Here is a 17,528-nt window from a genome sequence, read left to right on the forward strand (position 1 = left end):
TCATCTGATAGTCGACCTAAGAGCAGACCCGACTTCACACATAGTTATCATAGGTAGAATCTTAATCACAGAGCTGGATGCGCTGTGCATATTTATCAATGAAAGATTTCAAACCTAACATATGTAAGATGTAAACGGAATATTACGTGAATACTCTGTATGTGTTCTCTGTGAGATTGTTCTGTAAATGTGTAACATATCATGACGTCTTAACCAGGTTTCTTGTCCACTTGGCAAAGCATGATCACAGATAAAGGAACATACACATAGCAATAAACAATAACTATACCTTATAGTAATGTCGAAAAATCTTCAAAGTAGGGAAAACCATCCACAATTTAAATTTCAAGTGTTTAACGTTTCAGTTTAATTATTTTGAACGAAGGCATTTAAAAACCACTAATCATTGCACAGCACATACACAAACGGGACACTCGAATTTCGTACACTCTTTATTTAAAAATTGAGATAAATAAGACTTGAATAAATACTTCACATTCATATATGGGTACAAATACACATTGTGTGCATTGAATTAGCGTCAATAGTATATATCATTGATATAGAAATGTTTTCCGTATATGCTGTTTATGTTAAAAGTTTATAAATAGTGACTACAGAAATAATCTATTAAATATATTATATACAGTGCCAAGACTCTTAAACATGAAATACATCTGTTGTATATATACTTTATTTTAGATTTACTTTATTAACTAAGTTTTGTGCATATTAGGTTATAAAATTACAACATGATTATTTCAGTTTCAGAAGTATGTTTTCAGCCGTGATTCATAATGAAATTCAATCTAATTCCGTCTGAAATATTCTTAAGTCCGGAATGTTATAAACCGACATGTTTATTAACAAAGTATACATAGAATGACCATGCAAAACAAATGAACTTTATCGACACAACTTATTTTTTCTTGCCGAAGCATAATTTCATACACCCATTAACGTTTGTGTTTTATAAAAAAATAGTTAAGATTATAATTATAAACCTTCAATTAAAGTACCTAATTCACTTATCGGACTCTGTGTAAGAGCGAGCGAGCCCTTCTTAGTCATTAAGGTTTTACATAATATGTTCTAAATGCATAAACTGAAACCCGTTTTAGCAGGCGGGGAACCAAAATATGTGGTCATGTTTTCATTGTCTGGAAATGTAGGTTATAATCTAAGACAGTCTTAGAACACATTATATAAAATCATCAAGAAGGGCTTGATAGGTTCTCTCGCCCCGCTGGCTCCGCCATTGAGATTTTACACGATGTTCTAACTACAGGTACAACTATGACGAATACGATCAAGACAACATACCGATGCAATATTCCCACTTTAGTTACACATCAGTATTATCATGGTACCAGTATTATCATGGTACCACCGAAACTTTTAATGGCTTCTAAACTTCGTACATTTTTTTCTTTGGTAATACAGTATTTCTATTTTGATTTGTTACAGGTTGAAAAAGAAAGTATGCAGCTAATGTTTTACTGATTTCCAGTTGAATACCTTTAATCTAAAATGAAAGACGTTTGTGGCATGGGTATAGATTGCCCAGGTATGTTGTAAAAATATTTTTTCGGGAGAAAAAACACGTTTTCAAATGCTGTTAGTATCGGACAAGTGAACACACATGCTTCTTAAGCTGGACATGACATAAAAGTTATCATCGGAATAGTATTAAATTTGTTATATACTTATTTATAGTAATTAATAGTATTATAGTTTGCTAAATACATGGTACCAGTCGTGGAAGGGGGATGCCTGGATGGCGGATTCTCTTGGACGACTGGGATGCTTGGTACTGTCCCAATATTTGATTGTTTTATGATGATTTTATTTTAGATAATTAAGAGGTCTACTTTGCCCAAGGATTCCCTGGTGACTTGTTTCATTTGTAATAACAGCACCATCCATTGATTTAGATAATTGTTTTTTACTCCATTCACATGAAAGAACTATGCACTGATGCTCTCGGTTAATGCATTCATGAAGTATCTATGAAATAATCACCCTGGACAGAATTAAACTAGCGGAGCTCTATTGAATTCATCAATTTTTCAATGTTCGGATTTTCGATCGTAAGGTGGGTGGACTATTTTATTTCTTTATGGTGGAAATAAATTATACATCGAACCGAACTTAGCGCCCTCGGACGTCCACTTCTCCGAGACTTGGGTGACTTGAAACAACGAAACTGGTCTGTCGGAAGTCATGATGCTCGGTATTCTCGTGCATGTGGTAGTGCACGTATCGTTGGTGACTTGCGCGATGCTGGCGGACGTACAGAGGTTGCTGGACGACTTGTTCGCGCCGAATGTATACAACAAGGAGATTCGCGGCGCCCTCGACCAGTCACAGCCAACCCTGGTCAGTGTGGACCTGGGACCAAAGTGAGTGTCAATTATTTGTTTTAATTAGGATCGATTAGGAATTTTGTAACAACTCAAAGGTGCGGTTGTCTGCAGAGACTAGAAATCTACCAGAGCTTGTTTGATTCCGATTTGTAGATACATGTACAATTATACTGTTTGCTTTCCTCAGGTTAATTTGCTGCCTTTTAACATCCTCGGTATTGTCGTCATTGGCGTCATGCACAACTTGTGCTGGCTTAAACTGATTTTGATACCGTTGACGTCATGATGCATAAAAAAAACGTATGTCGGGTGTAATATTGTTCTCGTATAAAAGGATACCGTATGTATTACATTGAATATCATTTATGTGTAAATTTGTTTGTCGTATATCTTTGAACTTTCACAGAGTCACACACTCACTCAATCTAAAACATTACTTGTCCACATATCTCGCTCAAAAATGATATACATGTATTTGATACTAAAAGTGATACGAACAGTGAGTTTATTCGTAAAGCATCACTTTATTTTTCACGTGAATGTCATTTCATGTTTACCCTCCCTTCATCCACGATCTTGTGTATTATCAATATCCCGATATGATTCGTGCAGGCTATTTAAAAAAACAAAATAAAGGGGAGTAATCCAACGTTCTCCACCCCAACATCTAAGCATGTACTCGCCGCTCTTGACGATAACCTCGAGTTTGTTTGAATGCGAACTGTTCTGGTTTAGTGAACCCATACATACCAAGAAAAACACCTTTATTACTGCCTTTATTGGTTATGAATTGATTGAGAAAATCTTAACTCAATGGTCATGATGTGCCCATCCGGACCCAATTTGTTTGTATAATAATTTCAGTGTATTATCTTTTGATGAAACCCCGTGCCCGAAACAACCAATCTACTTTCTAAGTTTGTTCAAACCATGCTTATCAGAAACTGACATTGGTCAGGGACTTATTTTTCAGGTGAGCGACACAGAAAACTTTATTTGTTTTCATAACGGAAAAACAACAACAACAACATAGACTATGTTGTGTTTACATACCCACTTTTTGCCCATGGGGCATATTTGCCGGGGTCAACTTTACCCATGTGACCAGATGTGCCCCAGGGTTTATTGACCCGTTTATGAACGAGTCTACTAGTTCAAAAACAATCTTATTTGATGTTAAACGCGCTAAACACATAACACGTGGCCTCTTCAATGAGAATGTTATTTATATGACGATAATAACCATGTTACTGTATATAGTACTAAAGGAATCCTCAAAAAATCATTATCGTTTCCACCCGTGAGATTATCACGGCACGTGAAGGCTATTATAGCATAATTAGCCGACGAAGACGTGAACGTGCACCATGACGTAACTTTCACGATATAAATATGTCCGACGGATACCTGGTAGACAACATTATGGGTGCAGTAATTATTACTTAACCATCCCTGTATCTTAAGGAGCATCAAGAGCCTACGTGAGGTTGAGGAGACTCTGGAGATGGTTAGTGTTGTCATCCTGACCTGGACTGACCAGCGGCTCGCTTGGGACCCCGCCCACTACAACGACACGCGTGTGGTACGGGATAAGTATAGTTATTAAACCTTAGAACGGGCTTCAAGGCTTTCAAGGCATTGACTCATGGAATACTCGCGAATTATTATTTTCCGTTAAAATTTATACTGTCGTAAATAGTAATTAAGATTGAGAAGTTATAGATGTTGCTTATCCGAAAACAATCACAAAACTTAAATATCGACCACCGCATACCTAAATATTAAATCAGTATTTAAACACAAATCGATTATTTATAATAAAAAACCTGTTAGATATCTAGCTTTAAAATGCTAATAAAATATGCCGCTCTCGCAAAGTAATTGGCATGGCGATTTGTTTATGTTCAGTTGTCGTTGATTTTAGCTCACAACGTGCGCGTGGTTGGCTATTGTGACCAGCCCGTCGTACGCCGTCATCAATTGCTTCAAACCTCTCCCCCATCAACCACTGTGTCATTTCAACATTTATTGAAGTGTTTCTTAGGTGGTCCTCTTTCCGATTCCTCCGTATCATGAATGTGCTTTCCTGAAGAATTCAGGCTGTCATGGTAGTTGAACGGGAAAAATGACACAGTCTCGCTTGTTTCACAACGACTTAAGTTAGGAAACACTTATGTCCAAATAGCAATGCCCAGATGTTTGATAATGAGCATAAAGCGTCCTTTAATGGTCCTCTGCTATAAATGCCATCAGATAATCCCCTTGAGGACAACAGTGCCCCGGCGCCGTCCAAAACCGTACGGCCAAAATGCTAGTCAATCATATTTGCTTGCAGAATCGCGTCCTCTACCATATTCCTTTATATTTTTCCCGGATTCGATTGTTTGCCATCGGAATTCTAGAAAGAACACTTAAACAATAGTTTTGAAAAGTAACTGCGCTGAAGCTTGGACAATGTTGGCAGCTTTGCAAACATATTTGATGTTCTGAACTTTACCAAGACCTGACAACCTACTGTCGTATTTTTTATACTACAGCCTTTGCAAATCGGACCATGTTTACAGATTTGTAGCTGTCTTTACTTGGATGGTATTGTCTAACCATGTCATCTATTTTCTGATTGTTTAAGCTACAGCAATGACATCTGGATCTCGAGTTTAAAGGATATCAATACTGTCCTTGCTGTTCTTGACCACGTACTTACGACCTAATTTATCCATGGTGGATCCATACTTTTGAAACTACGGCAATAACAAAGCCCTGTCAGATGGTAACAAAAAACATTACCACAGCAGTGATTGCTTACGTTTCACAACCAATAAAAGATATAAAAACCTTTCATCAAGTGAGCGAGAAGGTTATCGTGGCTCTCTTGTTGTTGCTTATATTTCCATTGGTGTCCAGGTGTTCCGTCCGGCGACGAGCGTGTGGCGTCCGGATGTGGTACTAGAAAACCCGGCAACAAGGGGCATGTTTTATCAGGACATAGACAGGGCCTACACCATACATACTTACAACGGACAAGTCTCTATAGCGCTAGGTAGGAGGCGTGCCTTTTAAGCATAACGGACATTCATCTGAATCATATTTTTTCGGGCCTGATAATCGTTGTCTTCTCCACCGTTGGTAAGACATCCATCGTGCCACAAGAGCGTCTTTGCATTCTATTAAATTATAAAAATGATAATAAAATGCGATTAAAATTGAGGTGTTTTAGTAAGACACAGCCAAAACAACATGTATTCCTAAAACAATATCATAGCGCTTATATTTATTAACCTAAAACGGCGACGTTTCTTGAGAATGATTTTACATTGACTTCAAACTACCGCGCGTAATAACGTTGGCGCCAGTTAACAACTACTACTACTTTGCACGCTTTGCTAAGGTGTATTTAAACGTCAACATTTACTTGAATTTAACATTTCGGATATGCACGCAAGTTTTACTCACATGTATGTTAAATATATCGAAATATCGGATCATTGGGCACGCTGCATGGCCGGTAACTTGACAAGCTTCGTCATGTTTTCCGCACGTGCCATAAGTCCACCTTGAATGCACGTGCAAGATGCTGTTATTTTTCGCCCTTTTCAGGAGACCTCATATCGACCAATTGTCCGTTAGTTATGACGTCATATCCGTGGGACGAGCACTGGTGTGCGGTCACATTGATTGTCATGGGCTACACAGCGGACCATGTGAGGCTGGTTTCCGTGCAGAAGGGAGAAATGGCCATCCTGCCTGGCTATGAGCCTAGTTCCTCATGGAGTTTAATAGGCATGCGTGCACTTGACAAATCTTTCGGAACTAAATCCTTATTTCATTTGAGCTAAGATTGCGAAGACAACCGGCTTTTGTGACAATAACGATTGTTCTCCCGGTTGTCGCCCTTACGTGCATGAATATTTTCGTTTTCTATATTCCTGTCGAGTCCGGTGAGCGTATTTCGTACTCTCTGACTATTTTGTTGTCAGTGACCTTGTTCATATCAATGGTCGGAGAGAAGTTACCATCAAACGGGGACGGGATCGCCTCCCTGTGTTACTTCCTCGTGTTCGCTATGTTCATCAGCGGCGTCACTTGTTTGTGCAACCTCGTCACTCTGAAACTGTCGTCCAAGGCGACATCTGGAAAGCCGGTTCCTTCCACTTTACAGGCTCTGGTTAATTGTGGAAAAAGAAGTACGAAAATGTTATTGTGTACTAGCAAAAACGCGACTGTGAACAACATTGACGAAGAAAGTAATATTCCTGAAACGAATGATTTTGTTGAAATAGGTGAAAAAGAGGGTGGTGTTAAGGAATACTCTCAAGTGGAGTCTCGACCGGAAGTGTCGTGGATGGACGCCAGCCGCTGGTTTGATGGCGTCTGTGTGATCATCACTGCGGCATTTCTGATCTTGGGTGGATCCATGTTCACCTATAATGTAATCAATGGACAGATACCGCAATAAGATACATTTCCTGGTTTGTATCAAATGTGTATGTATCTTATGTGAAACAAAATCTAAACTATTTCGATTTATTTTAGAATTATGCACATCTGTATTAACTTCAAACATAACATTAAATCCCGCTTAGAAAATACAAGCTATGCCGGCTTACAATGATATGCTACATAATGACACACATACCCATGGCAAACATTCATGGAAAGACCTAGAATCCGAAATTTCACATAACACCCACTAGGGAAGTCAACATATAGACATAGGGAATGCATAACTATATGTAGATAAAGATATAAATTAAATGCAAAAAAGTTAGTTGGCAATGACTTAATTTTACAAAACAAGTATCAGTTGTTTTTATATCAGGACCTCAAATTGAATGCAAAGTCAGACAAACATATTTATCAACATAATTATCGATATCGATGTTCTTCATCACGGGGCAGACGATCAGGGTGACAATGGTGGAAAGAGCTTTTTTCAAGTCCCTTTGAATTTCTGATTGGAAACAGCATCCTCGTTTTGCAAAAAAAACACCATAAATTTAACCCTGGGAATTATTAATACAAATTGCATGTTATGTGTTTCTCTGTGAAATAACTTAGCCAACGTCTAGACGTCCTTGTCCGTCCGTGCATTTCAGAAATTAATTTTCGACTTCTTACATTGCCATTTGGAGTTGCCTTAGTTCAAATTCAGAAAAACCAATAACAGCGATAACCATCCACCATTAGTGTCAGCGGAAGAGAGTTAATTTGATGAATGTGTTGATAGATTAAAATAATTTAAACGAAAGTCCTATTAATTTAGATTGGATTTGAATTGTTTGGGGAGGGTACTTAAGCCAATTTAACTTTGTAAAGGTAATGATACTCAAATGAAACATACTTAAATCAAACGACCGTAAGTACATCCATCATACGCAAACGAGCCGAGTTTTAACTTGGACATCTGGTCGTCAAAGGGGAAGAATGTGATGTCCATTTTGCATGCGCATAATTGGGGGCTAGAACACGTTCCCGGTAACTAAAATACACGTCATTAATGTAAAACCCACTATGTGTTAATAAATTCATGCGACATTCGCTTAACATGTCAATTAATAAAAGATGCACGTCGTAGCCAGCTTAAAGCTGCACTCACAGATTGAACGTTTTTGTCATGGAACGAGCCAATGTATGCGAAAAATGCATGTAAACCAGTCATTTATAAGACTGCTGACAAAACATTAGATTGCATATTTTTATGTTTAAGTTCAAAAATTGATGTTTTATGCATTTTTCCTTAAACCGTTAGTTAACAGTTTTAGCCATAAAACATTAACTTTGGAATGGAAATATGAAAATCTGCGATCTGATCTTTTGTCAGCAATATTTTATCACTAGTTCGCAGATATTTACGCAAAACTTTGCTCATTCCAAGACAAAATATAAAAAAAGTCGTAAAAACGAAAAATCTGTGGGAGTGCAGCTTTAAATTGATATCTTTAACAAAACAGGTCAATTTTTTATAAGTTGTGATGGATAACGCAACTTTGGTTTCGAGTAGTTCTGGCTTCCATTATAACTTTAATGTTGATATTTATTTGTTGATGTTTACAACACAACACGTCCAGAAAGGTAATATATAACGTGTTCGCTGAAGTTCTTTAGCTAGGTTTCGAGAAGAATTAAAGTATTCAATCATCATCATTGTATGGTAGTACATGTATTAAGACAGGAACCGGTTATATTAATTCCTCGTTGTTTCAAAGAAAAGTAGGAAATCAATTATTCTAATAAAAGCACAACCTTTGGACACTGTGTCCATTTTTTAAGAATAGAATTCACACCTAGAAACTATAAGTATCGTTTCAATTCTCCATAATTGTCAAACCCGATACATATACATCCGATAATATCTCGTCGTCAAACATTTAACGACGATTGTCTAACGCTGTTTGACATGTTTTGTTCGATTCTATTATTAATAGTACTTTAAGAGTATACCTTTTCACTTAAAAGAAACCGTACCAAAATTCAGGCACTTAAGCTGTGTTTATTTTCAAGAAAGTGCTCTAAAACATTAAATGCGACTGAATTATGACGTCATTTCCGGAGTGGAAATTTCGTTTTAAAGCAGTTTTTTCGGTTAACGTGCAAAAAGAAATTTAAGGAAGGACGCATATACTGAGATAATTACATGACTACATATTTGCTACTAAACATAATCAATACGTTAAATACATCAACATTTTAGCATAGAGCTAGTACCCAATAATTGTCAATTTGTTGTAGCGGATCCAGGACTTTCTAAATGGGGGGGGGGGCACAACTAATTATAAACATATAAAACTTTTTTTGAATGCATTATTTTAATCATATAATGACATGGAATTCACATTTGTCGCCTCTGCCAATGATGTTTGGCAGATCAATTGAATTAAAAAGATAGCATTAACTGATATAACATAAACCTTTAAAAAATATATCATGTTATTCGGTTTGGGCAATCGAAACGGGGTCGACGGATTTGAAAGCAAAGTCGTTAACCACTAAGCCACCTCAGACACTCATTTAAGATATAGAATAAATACTGTATAAACCTACAGTTACTTAAGTATATTGATTGCACTCAACGTTACTGAACTTCGGATGTCATTGTCATTTATGTTAACTGAAGTAAAAACAACTTGACAACAAATTCCAAAAGGGGTTTCAAATAAATTATTCTGTGTTTATTTAGGCTCTAGCATGATTCCGAGAACTGGTTGTTAATAAGAGCCGAATTGGAAAGTTTCAAGGCGGCAACGTTTGAATTTAAACTTGTTAAATGCACCGTCATGCACACACATATCTTGTTGGCACACAATGACATTATTTAAAGCAATGACGAACATATAATGTGCACATGTGAACAGTTTAAAACAACTTAATATATTTCTGGTATAGGATAAATTCTGAAAACAGTAAACTTACCCGTATAACGGAAGCCATATTTGTTTACTTTTAATCAGCTGTCTGTGCAAAATTGGGCGCCGATTTATCATTATCGAATGTTCGGGCCCCGATGTCATTTTCATGAGACTTTTTCGTGTCGTATACTATATTAGATCCGCCACTGATTTTTAAAAAAGTACAGTTTGACCTTGTACTGTCCATATACAATTGTATAAAGCAAAACAAAATCAAAAACACACACTGGAGTTTAAAAGCAGCTTACTTTACATATAGACACTATAGTTCCCTGGTAGTCACCAAGTATCGGTTTAGTTTAAACAATATTTATTTCAAAATATAATACAAAGAAGACACACAAACATCAATCATAATCATGGCGAATACACTATAGGAACATCGTACAAGAAATTACATAGATCTTTTCAACTATATACGGCAACGTAAAATATAGATATCTTTACAACTTGTAAGTACCAGAAATAAACGGTAGTGCTCATTACATCTATTCAAAGTCCAATATTCCCATGCCACTTTCATCCTAGTGTACCAAGTATTTCGGTACTTAAATGTTATCGATAAATCCTCAACTTACAAGAACGATTGGAGCGCTTAGCTTCTCTTACTCTAAGTTCAACCATAACCATACGTTTTTGCTATATAAAACAACAGAGCAAATAACTTGTCAAAATTTTATTTTGCTTTATTTACATTTAAAGTTTGGATTTAATGGCGAGGCTCCATGTTATTTACACAAGCACGAATTCACAAGCATGAACAGCGAACGAAGCAATCTGGTCACCTGCCAACTTGGCGTATTACTGGCGACCGCCCCAAAGGGCAAAGCAGCAGTTTTGAATAGCCCCCACTGGGCTTTACGAGTTTGATTATGAAATAAACTTAAGTATTTGAACGTGAATTCCGTCAAGGTGTACTATGGCCGGAACTCACAAATTAGCATTTTAACTTTAAGTATACTGTCTGTATTTATATAATTCCAATAGCTTAATAAATATCATAATTTAAGTGCTGCCGAACGCCAATGTGAGATTCTAGGTACTAGAAGCGAACTCGCCAAAATATAAGCATAAAGAAATAACACGCATCACAACCCGAAACAGAACTGGGTTTATTATCGTATAAAACAATTCATACTTTAAGGAAATTTTGGCTCGGCAGCAAAAAAGCAACAAGAAAAGGAGCCTCGCATTACTCAGCAGCAAACTTGAATGAACGGTAAAGCATACCGTAAACGTGTATTAGCGTATCATAAAGCGTCGCTGGACAAACCTGATGATATTTATTTCAATGATTTACCAAACTGCACACGCAGGACTTAAAGTCGCGAATCAAAAGCGCATTGCCCTGCTCGTTCAAGTGGACACCGTCGGACTTCAATTGTTCAGGCGTTATATTATGAGAAATGAAGGAACCCCCAATACCTAATATGTTTTTTTTTTTACAAAGCCATTTAATCGGCGCCTTACATTTCCCATTGCACGCTTATTACTCGAATAGCGCCATGTTGTTCGAGGCGTTATCTGCGATACTGCGAGAGTGGTTGATGGGAATAAATCTTTAAGCGCTCTTATTACTTTAGCAAAAATTGCCATTAACACTTTAGTAGGATATTGGCCAATGTCATTTCCCCCAATGTGAATAATCATGACATGAGGTAGTCCATCTTCATTAATATGTTTCAAAAACGTGACTTTCCTTACAAGCGCTTTAAGGCTTAGACCTCCATAGCCCTGCCACCAAAAGGCACTATTGGGAATTCCCAGGTTCGCGTCGTGCGATCGGGCGTAGCAAAAGGCATGCCTAATAATTGAAGAACCGACGACCCACACGCGCGTCGTTCTATCTAAATAAGCAAAAAAAATAATATGTAATATGATGTGACCAAACCTAAAGTAAATTTGGGACCAAATGTATATTTTCATGCCGAACGTAACGTTTGTAGGCGTCTGACGTCCACCTACCGGCCTCTTTTATCTGTTCCGTGGTGCAACCCACCATAGCGGCGGTTGTGGCTGCCCCAATGTGAAATGAATGTGTGTTGTACTTTGCAAATTCGAGGTTCATAACAGATAAACATTTTTTTAATACAGAAGAAAACTGTGTGCGTGTAAGAGGAGTACCATCCATATGACACAGCAACGGACCGTTAATCTTTGGCCTGCGTGCCAGAAAAATATTTAAACTGTGTACAGGACAAACACTTTTACCGGTTTTATTGATCTGCATAATATAACCCTTTGACTCTTTATCCGTCTTTGAATTGCGAAGTGTAAGCAATAAATTGCCGTCGCTCGTATATCTTACATCACTAAATGCTAACGTGTGATTTACAACAGACTGTCGTGTTACGGCTAGTTCTCCTACGCGGAAGAACCCAAAGAAAGCCAAAGTGTATGCCGCTGTAAATAGGGCACTTTCGTACATATTTATAGTTTTATACACATGGATGGGAGTGTTTCAACAATAAGGCATAATAACTGTGCCGTTATTGGAAGTCGCGTTGTATGTGCGCGTGTATTCCTTCCCATGCCTGTTATAATTTTAGTGATTATATAATTTTCGGTGGTATCTGCGAACCCAAAAAGCTTGCATTGGGCACCGATAGCACATTTATAGAGGCGAGCTGTATTGGCGGTTAAGCCATCAAGTGACAAAGATGAGAAAAACAATACCAAATTGTCAACGGATGGAGGCCACAAATTTGGCAATTGATACGTAAGCCTAAAATTAGAGAACCGGTTTAAACCGACTTAATACGACTGTAATGTATTGCCGGACATAGAACAGCCAATTAGTCGTCGAGCCTCATTTCGTAAATCATGCTCTGAAAAAGTGGTGGAATTGGTGCCCTTTCTGCCAAGTCGGGTACCAGCTGGCGAAGGCGCGCCCACTGCTTTCGTGAAAAAGAATCAGCGATATTATTAAGTTTTGTTCGAATATAGACAGCCTTAAACAAAATATTATGGCGCATGCATCTTAACACAAAATGTCTGAGAATGTGCATAACGCGTTTGGATTTCGCAGACTGTTTATTGATTATGGCAACTAAAGCCTCGTTATCGATTCGTAAAATTATCTTTTTATTTTTTAGTTCGGGACCCCAAAGGTACAAGCTAAGCAGCACAGGGACCATTTCTAAAAACGTTATGTCTTTCATGACTTCATGTTTGCTCCAGTCAAGAGGCCATGGAAAAAATGCCCAATTGCCGTTTAAGTAACAGCCGCCGCCAAGGTCGGCTCCACCCGCGCTGTCGGTAAAAAGTTGTAAATGTTCGTTTTCCAACCAAGCATTTTCGGGAATGTAACCTACTCCATTGAAACTTGTTAAGAAAAACAGCCACATACGGAAGTCCTCGCGCATTCCTTCTGTTATCCTTATATTATGAAATTCATGTTTTATACCGGACATTGCATCATAAAATCGCCGCAAAAAAGCTCTGCTTGAACGAATTGCCTGGCCGAAAAAGCAAAATTTACCAGCGAGTGACTGAAGGTCTCGCAACGTTATTTTCTTCCTAGTTATATAGAGCAAAAGTAGGGACTTCAACTCTGCGATTTTGTGCTGGGGTATTCTAATAAGCATTTGTGAAGAATCAATTTCCAAACCCAGAAAAACTATTACAGTGGAAGGGTCCGTGCTTTTTCCATCGTTAATTGGTACACCCAACTGTACACATACTTGATGGAAAGTGGAAAGTAAATGTTGGCAGTTGCCAGTTCCATGTGCCCGCAAAATATGAAATCGTCCAGATAATGATCAAGTGATGGAATTTTTGAAATGTCTTTTACCAGCCAATGGATAAAGGTCGAAAATGCCTCGAAATAATATGGTGCACAACTGGCGCCAAAAGGTAAATTTAAGTTTACATAAATTTTGCCATCAAATTTAATGCCTAATAATTCGAAGTCTTTAGGTGATATTGGAAGTAGCCGGAATGCAGATTTTATATCACGCTTTGCCATTAACGTTGATCTTCCCAATTTAAATATCATGTCTGCCACTGTGTCAAATTTTGTGTACGATACTGATTTTAATTGACTAACTATGCCGTCATTAACACTACCGCCAGCCCGTTGATAGCTTAAATGAGTGATAAGGCGCCAACCGCCATCAGACTTCGGTACCAAGTCTATGGGAGAAATTCGAAGATTTTTAAACGGTGGACTAAAGAACGGCCCGGCCATTCGGCCCTCCAATATTTCTTTTTCCAATTTATCGAAAACTACGCTTGGTCGGAGTTTAGCCGATCGCAATTTATTTGCATCGATGGGTTCGCGCGACCCTTCAAATCCTAAACTAAAACCAAATCGGAAACCATTCTTTAACAACGTTGCATCGACCTTACATCGGGATATCGCTGTAAAAATGCGTCTAAATTTGATGTGTTTATGGGGCTTTTTGGCAGCTAGCCGGATGTCACGGCCATATTTTGATAATTCCTGAGTCCTGCCCGGATGAGCAGCCAAAAAAAATTGGACATGTAGACTAAGAAAGCATCTGTCCACCAACTGATGTCGTTAACTTTTTGTTGTGCGGACTTGTTGTCAATAATTAGCCGACCGTCCTGGCCTATCATTAACGATTTATTTGACTCCTCGACACCTGATTTAGAATCAATCAAAGAAGAGAATTCTACAAATGCACCAGACACAATTTTATTCTTAATCTGATGCGAGATGTTGCACCCAACATTTGAAAAGACACTTGGCATCTGGTTCACTGTGTTATCAATAACCGTTAAAGGCAACGGATCAGAAAAGAAATGTTCCGTACCTGCACCTTGTTCACCGTTCGCGACCGATACCTGCGGAATGCTGATGGGCCCATTTAATGGCTGGAGGCCTTCCAGGGCGGCGGTTTGTAAACCTGCGACCTGAGGTGTGGGTACCCTCCCCGTATTAGCCAAGTCTATGGGCGCTATAGGACCATCATCTGCAAGAGCCACAGTACCGGTAGTCAGCGCCACAGATGCATCAGCTGTAGCCGCGGCAAGACCGGAATTCACCGTCGAGGCTGATGCGGGGACTGCTGCGATTGTGTTTGATTTGGGCGTCTGGCCTGTCTGTACTGGAGGGGTCCTCCTTGCCCGCTTAGCGGCCCAAAACTCTTCCACAATATCTCGAAGCGGGAATGCCATCCGGAAAAAGAAAGCAAAATCAATAACCGTCGTCTGACGTATAAATATTTACAATTTATATATAAATATGTATGTGCGTGTTTTAAAACCTCATTCATCGACAAATTGATCGAGTTCTTGATAAAGTAGACAAAACAAAGTAAAATAGAAACATTTATTTAATGATTTGAATGTATATGTAATGTTATGTACTATAATTCATCAACTAACTAACCAAAACTATTTTAATTCGAACAACTATTTTTTCTTAAATAGCAATCCTAGCTCTTATAAAATCTGACCTTTCGGTTCGACTGCCTGAACGAAAGTGAATCGGTGGGGTTGCGCGCTCGATTTAGCGCATGCGCTGAATCTCTTTTTAAGTTTTAACCAATGAAATGCTTTAACGAAATGGCGGGCGCGGGAATCTTTTGATTACGTAATACTGTAAGGCGCCCTCAAGCGGATCTGTTGAATGATTAGATGTGCATTGCTAACGTAAACATAAAGATGATGAAACGGGTTGATTATTCTCGATAACAACAGCTATTTTATAGTTAATAGCTGGTAATAATGTATTTAATGGCCTAAGGTTGCATTACACTTTCCAGTAAGGTAAAGAAACTGGCTGTAGTTTACTTGACCAAGAACGGTCCGTAACATGTTTTAAATGATACTGTAATTTACTTAACCAAGTAGTGTCCGTTACGCACCTGTTAAAAAAAGTACTATATCTGGCAGCCAGATAAGGTCACAGGGCATTCGCAGGGTGAGGAAATTCACTAATTTTGCTCCATATCGGTCTCCCGTATACCCATTGCTTGACATGTGTGTTAGTTTATGATCATTTGGAAACATAATGTAACTTAAAAACTCATCCGTGAATCTTTCTGCTAAAAGACAAAATGCATGCATGCTTATATTATTATTCTGATGCTTACAATAATAACAATCAGTAAAACAAAACGTAAAACAGTAGAAACATGTTCAGCCAAGATTCCACTTTTTTAAGATAATGTCAATTGCTTTTAATATCTCAATTTTGAAATTTTACTTTACAAACGTAAAACATCAAAGGTCTTACCTGATCGAGCCATATACTTATTTTCAGGATCTGGTATTTCTCATCCTGAAAGTAGGAGACAAAATATTTAGCTACAAACATTTGCCGCCATTTCTCTTGACGTTCTTATTTGCAATTTCAGAGTGAAACGACGTTTTCAAAAGCAAGGACCGATACCTTATACTATCTTAGAAATATGCTTTAAATCATGTTTTTTTCGGAAGACGCCACATATCCAGATATTAAGTCATGTCCTCATTACGGCTGAAGTGCTGTTAAGGAGAACGTTACTACAGACCGGCATACTTTTGCGACACTTGTAGGACATAATTAGCGAGTGGTACTCTCAATAGTTAAAAAAGAGTGGTGGAACAAAACTAATAGCGAGGATATTATTTCAAAACGAGGAAACCTCGGGTAATTGAGGATTATATTCGTATCGAATACACTCTGAATAGAGAAAATGAAATGAAATTGAGAAAAATAGAGAATGATGACAAAATCCTATTCGCCCTTGGTCAGTATATGTAGGTGTCCAAGAAAATGTACGTCAAGAAGAACTGGATACGCACGCGCTGGATACATCCTTCTTGCAATCTGCTTCTGATCATCAGGATGTAATTATTATATAGTCTATTTATGCAGCGTTTTATGCGACGTTTTACAATGCATGTACTTGATTTGAGTTATTATCTGAAAGGAACAAAAATTACCAGGAACGAAATGCCAGTTGGTTTTTTCGCCTCCATAAATTGCTGCAAATGCGTGACTAAAATGAAAACTGGATACAGTGTGTCCACAATTGACCTTAAGAGGCTATAAAATTCATTTTTTTTTTAAAGTTACACATGTCCGCAATTATACAATTCATAATAATTACTGACAGATTCCATAAGGTGTCTATGGAAACCAAACAAATGTAAGTAAATATAAATGTATTTTTTCAGAGATATTTATCTATAAATACTTGCGTGAAATACGGCTGGTAGCATATACATAGACGTCATTAAAAGACGCCCAAGCCCTCCGCTTGCTTCATGCACAACGGCTTAAATAGAACTATGTTTTGAATAGTTCATACACTAGTACATATACGTATTTTAAAGCTGCATTCTCACAGATTAAACATTTTGCCAAGTTTTTTTTTTTTGTCTTGGAACAAGCCAATTCTTGCGAAAATGCATGTAAACCAGTCATATAAGACAGATAGCAGATTTTTATATTTAAGTTTAAAAAATGATGTTATATATGCGTTGTTCTTAAACCGTTAGTAACGCTTTTAGCCATAAAACATTAATTTTCAAACGGAAATATGAAAATCTGCGAACTGCTCTTTTGTCAGCAGTCTTTAATCACTGGTTTGCAGATATTTACCCAAGAATTTGCTCATTCCAAGACAAAAAAATAAAAACAGTTGTTAAAACGGTAACTCTGTGAGAGTGCAGCTTTAATCATTATATTTAACATGATGTTCGAACTATTACTTAATCAGTCAAAAGTGGCCGGTCAAAAGTGTATCTTAATAGCATCTGGGAAAGCTGATGTTTGTGTAACGCTTGTGTAACAATAGAT

General features: G+C 37.7%; 1 protein-coding gene across 1 annotated transcript; it reads left to right on the top strand.

The window, feature by feature from the left end:
* The first annotated feature begins 2,114 nt into the window (after positions 1–2,114).
* On the top strand, positions 2,115–6,217 carry LOC128225635 (neuronal acetylcholine receptor subunit beta-4-like). Its single transcript, XM_052935535.1, has 4 exons — positions 2,115–2,402; positions 3,831–3,948; positions 5,271–5,406; positions 5,964–6,217. Exons 1-4 carry the CDS (start codon positions 2,224–2,226, stop codon positions 6,200–6,202), a joined length of 672 nt encoding a protein of 223 aa, XP_052791495.1. The 5' UTR covers positions 2,115–2,223; the 3' UTR covers positions 6,203–6,217.
* Positions 6,218–17,528: the final 11,311 nt, after the last annotated feature.

Source organism: Mya arenaria, chromosome 3 (assembly GCF_026914265.1).
Source record: "Mya arenaria isolate MELC-2E11 chromosome 3, ASM2691426v1".
Lineage (NCBI taxonomy): Eukaryota > Metazoa > Mollusca > Bivalvia > Myida > Myidae > Mya > Mya arenaria.